This window comes from Petaurus breviceps, unplaced genomic scaffold (assembly GCF_028583685.1).
Source record: "Petaurus breviceps papuanus isolate PSGF00001 unplaced genomic scaffold, PetGlider_PUasm1.0 78, whole genome shotgun sequence".
In the NCBI taxonomy this organism is placed as follows: Eukaryota; Metazoa; Chordata; class Mammalia; order Diprotodontia; family Petauridae; genus Petaurus; species Petaurus breviceps.
In genome coordinates, this window is record NW_027186502.1 from 4,029,285 (window position 1) to 4,034,637 (window position 5,353).

A 5,353-nucleotide genomic window follows, 5' to 3' on the forward strand; every position below is an offset into this window, starting at 1 on the left:
CGGCCAGGTAGCACAGCAAGTAAGAGCACCGGCTCCAGTGTTGAGAACACCTGGAGATCGAATCCCGGGCTCAGACACTTACCACCCACCCAGAAACACCTGGCCGTGTAACCTTGAGCAAGTTACTTAACCCCAATTGCTTAGGGGCGGCCAGGTGGCTCAGCGAGTAAGAGCATCGGCTCCAGTGTCGGGATGACCTGGATCAAATCCGGGCTCAGATACTCAGCACCACACCCAGAAATAATAACTGGCCGTGTAACCTTGAGCAAGTTACTTAACCCCAATTGCTTAAAAAAAAAAAAAATATGGCTGTGAATCAGTAGAGGTAGCTGTGCTCTCCTCACCTCTACCTCCAGACAGAATCCTCACAGAAAATGTCCACTGGGTCAGTACATGGTAGGACTTTCTGTCCTCTCCCAAGACTTCTTCACTTCCCCCACCCTTGTCTAACTTCAGGGGATCAAGGGAGGGCCTGCTTCTCTTAGCGAGTTCCATCAACAGTTATGATAATAATGGAAGTTTAGACTGTTCCAGTCATAGGGAAGTGGTTGGTCTCAATTTCCTTTATAAAATTCTGCTTTTGAGAACTCAAAATATTGTAATAAAAATATCAGATAAAGGGTTCATAAACATGTCCACAGTCAGAGAGATTCTCTTACACTAGAAAGGAATCGAGACCCTCTGTCTTAACTAGAAGCTTTCTTCCTAGTCAGTTTCCTGAACTACCAAAATTTCTCACCTACACTTGTTCCACAAATAAACCCAAAGAAGTACAAATCTGAGCTGACCTTTGTTGTTTGTGAGAAGTAAAACTAGGACAATAAAAAACAAGAAACAACTTAAAGCAGAGAAAAGGAACTTCGCACCTGACTAAAGAGAAGCAGATTGGTCAAGTTCCTCCATATTCCCTGCAAGTCAGCTCTAAGTTCCTGGAACTCTAACCACAGAGGGAAACTGCCAAGTTTGATCAGAGTAGTCTGTACTTATTGTTTTCTCTTCTTGTGGGCCTGGGAAGGAAAACACCATCTCCACCAATACTCTCAGTGTATCCCTCTTAAATTACTCTTACCTATCACTCCCCAAAACTCTGTTCCTACTCCTTCTTCTTGTACTTCATGAACTCATTCCCCAATCCTCAATCCCAGGTGATGTTTTCTCTAATTTACCCCTACCCCAAGGTGGGTAGGAAAGGGATCCTGTATATTACATTTCCCAAATTTGGGGGGGAAATTCACAATTGCCTTTGAGGTTTGTGGTTCCATCCCTCCCATGGGGTGTTGTATAGTCATCATAATTCTCTGGCTAGTGATGATCTAGATTGTATACTTTCAGAACCATTTCTAAAATGCCTTTTCCATTTTGTGGCTTATCTTTCACACCACAACTTGGTGAGTAAAACTTTTTCATTATAGAATAAATTGCTATTGTAATAGAAGAGCAGAGAGTAGTTTGCTTCTTGTCACTTTAGATAACCTCAGCTTGGGTATTGAGTACATTTGAAGCATCAGGGGGTTGAAGAATGGTCTCTCTCTGAAGGAAATGAAGAAAATGGATACCACAAAAGAATGAGGGAAAAATCTAATGGTTTTTTTGTTTGTTTTGTTTTGTTTGCTAAAACTGTGGTATCATAAAATGCTTGTGTAGTTTAAGATTTAAGTCATTAGAGTTCCTTTCTGTTGGCTTTGTATCTGTCATTTCAAGGTGTGAGTGATTTAAGTTTTCACTCAAATGGGAAATCTTTTTGATTTTCAGTTTTTGTGATGCCATGTTTCCTTCCATCAGTGATGAAAGTGATGATTTCAGCAGTGGCTCACCAGACTGTACTCTCAAGTGCTTTTCGTGGTCCAGCTCTATATTACTCAAGTGATCTATCATTTTCTTTAAGAAACTCCTGTAAAATGTAATATATGTGTTAGGTCAGATGCATCTGTTTGGTCAATCATCTCCTCCCTCTTTCATTTTAGATTTTTCCATATATTTGACAGCACTGGTCTTATTTCTTTCAACCAGCTGTTAGCAGGTAAAATAAATCTTGCAAATACAAAACAGAAAGCAGGTTAGACAGGGTGGGCTAGATCCTAGCACAATAGAAAATCATTTTGGGAGGAATTTAACAGGTTGCAAATGCAATACAGAATGACAGTTTAGTAGACTTGTAAAATCAGCAGAATATGAACTGCAGAAAGAACTATGGGGAGCACCTCACCATCTTCTGTTTGGATGTCCATTACACAGTATGATCTTGTCTAAAGATGATGAGATTGTTCAGTTGTTCCTGTGCAAAGAAAACATCATGCTTATTGCAGTAACCCTGGAGCAATGCACAGATGCCTAATTTAGATCCATAATCACTCAAAAGTGGGAACACTTCTATCTTCACACCTTCATACAGGCTCAGCTATCCACCCAGGAAAAACCAAATGGTTGAAGGATGCCTGTTATTGTTCAGGCTGCAGATGAATAGACAACCTATATCCCTCATTCATTAGAGCATATATCTTGATCAGACATTTGACATGGGTTCAGAATTGAACTGAAAGGAGAATGTGCTAGACTCCCTTGAGGATATTATTCAGTGCTCTTAAATGATCCCAAACTTTCTTCTGAAACTAAGTGCCATGTTTTTAGCAGCAGTACTCTTGTAGTGATGTGTGAAAGTGTTTAGTGGAATATTGTAGTCTTCAAAAACGTAAAGTTGAGAATCATCCTAGCATGCATTCTATCCTCATTTTTAGATGTCAGAACCTTTCTCTTTCTTCCAGGTATACCCCTCTTATCTCCTCTTTTGTGCCTTTCTTGACATTCCCCACTGAAAGTAACTTTCTTCTTCTTCAAATATTCCATAAGAACTTTGATTGACTCTTTTTCCTTAACAACAAAAACATGTGCATAGCTCTTTAAAGTTTGCAAAACATTTTACATACATTATCTTTTTTGAGACTCAAAACAACTCTATAAAGTTGATGTCACAGTTATTATTCCAATTTTACAAAAGCAGAAACAGGCAAACAGAGGTTAAATGACTTGATCAGAGTCAAACAGCAAGTAAGTATCTGAGGTTGGATTCGAACTCAGGTCTTCATGACTCCAGGTCCAGCACTGTATACACTGGATATTGTTAAGCTAGAGAGCATCCAGAGAAATATGACTAGGATTAAGGGCTGGAAATCAGGCTATATGAAGATTGACTAAGAGAACTAGGGATGTTGGAAGAAGAGAAGACACATCTCCATAATAATTGTTTTAGGTATTTGAAGGGCTAACAAATTGAAGAAGGATTAGACTTGTTCTTCTTGAATCCAAAGAGTCAAGAAAAATGAAAGGGAGTCATGAAAAAAAGGACACAGTGCTTGGTATAAAGAGAAATGTTCTAACATCTGAAACTACTCCATTATATTGGGTTTCCTCTTCAAAGAAAGAAATGATGGGTGACTACTTGGTAGGAAAGCTCCAGGAGGGATTCTCAATGGGGTTTGACTTGAACTTAGTGGCCCCCATGTTCCCTTCCCACTCTGAGCTTTTGTAACTTGCTTCACTCCAAGGTAGAACTACAGCTACAAGCCCTGCGAGCCTGTGAGACTCAAAGCCAAAGGCTCAAGGCACAACAAAGGAAGCTTGTTTATATTCCCATGAGCCTCTTTGGCAGATCAAACACTCCATTTGCCTAATACTTCTCGTGGAAAGTTTGAAGAATGCTCACTGCAGTTAGTTTCAGGGATTTTATTTTTCAAGATCATATGAAAGCCTTATAGAAGGAACTCAAAACACGTGGCAATAATTCTATCCAAGTTGATTTTGTTATTTTGTGAAATGGTTGATGTTTTGCTTTTTCATTACAACTTACATTAGCTGATTTTTATTGTTCCCAGCTCTCCGCCTCTGATGTTGTTCAAATAAAGAATCTGTCTGAGTGTATTGTGCCAAGCCCTGGCAAACAGTAACCTTGACTATTTGGTTCTTTTCAAACAGAGAATGTGGAGCTGGAACGTTTGTCAATTTTGCTTCCTTGGAAAGAGATGGAAAACTTCCCTACAACTGGTGAGTATTAATTTGGAACCACACTTTAGGAAAATGTTCCAAGAGCCCTATTTCACTTTGAAGCATTGTACTTGATTTTGATTATAAAATTGCAAATGATGATGACTTCTTATTATTGCTGTGACTTCCTAATTGAAATTGTTTCAATTCACCTTCCCAAATGTAATATGGAAACCCAGAGGGAACCTAGTCCAAAACCCTTCTTTTACAGATAAGAAAACTGAGGCCCATAAAGGATAAGTGGCATGCCCAAGGTTATCAGAGGTAGGATTCGAACCAAGGTCCTCTGACTCTTTTTCACTGTATCAGACATTCTGATACATATCATGACACATACAAACTGGCATTAGTTAGGATCCTTGCCTAGGAGAAACACATAGGATGTAGCAGCTTTACTATGATATAGATATATGTAGACATTTAGCATCAGACCAATCAAATGGGTAAAATAGTCACACGAATAATACCTAGCTGCCCCATGGACCAATGGTGAGCAAATGAGTGGAGGCTTAAAGAAGGTTGGGAGGGAAGGAATGTAAACTCCAGTTGCAGGTAACTGTATGGCACAGCAATGCTTCTTTTTAAAGCTCAGATTTCACTGCCCCCTGAATATGAACCACTGCTCCTTGTATAATATGTAAATATAAATTTGATTCTCAGGGTCCATAGCTCTGCATTTGGCAAACTGGCACCATAGTAAGATAACTCAGTGAACCTGGAGTCAGTAAGACCTATGTTCAGATCTGACCCTAGACACTCATTAGCTGTGTGACCATAGGCAAATTACTTAACCTCTGTCTGCCTCAGTTTCCTCATCTGTGAAATAGGGATCATAATAACATCTGCTCCCGGGGTTAAGATAAAAAAAAATGACAATAAAATGACATAATATTTGTAAAGTTTGCAAACCTTAATGCATGACATAAATGCTATTATTATTATTGTATTCAAACCAGAAAATTCCCATGGTAACTCATGGACTTATTTCTTTTTATTTTTTGGGTCCCCCAACCTCTAATTCAGGTACATCCAAAAGAATAGGAAAAGGTTCAGACATATTTTAAAGGATGTAGTTTTCATATTCCTTGTCACACAAAGTTATAATCTCCACACCTTTGCTGTGTTCTCTATCCAAGACCTTCAGTAGCTCCCTAAACAGACCAACACCTCGTGCTTCATCAGGGAAATGATACAGCAAGGAAAACAATTAAGTTACCCCAGAATCTCAGAGCTGTACTGCTGTTCCACAGAGAAAAGCCCTGGCTTTTTCTTTCTCTCTCTCTCTCTCTCTCTCTCTCTCTCTCTCTCTCTCTCT

General features: G+C 39.3%; 1 protein-coding gene across 2 annotated transcripts in view; it reads left to right on the forward strand.

Annotated features, from left to right (window-relative positions):
* Window positions 1–5,353, forward strand: part of PTPRO (protein tyrosine phosphatase receptor type O) — a 215,492-nt gene that overhangs the window by 147,389 nt on the left and 62,750 nt on the right. For both annotated transcript variants that reach the window (XM_069106126.1, XM_069106127.1), the window contains exon 16: window positions 3,970–4,038. In XM_069106126.1, coding sequence (XP_068962227.1) covers window positions 3,970–4,038 — 69 coding nt within the window. The remainder of the gene's footprint in view (window positions 1–3,969; window positions 4,039–5,353) is intronic.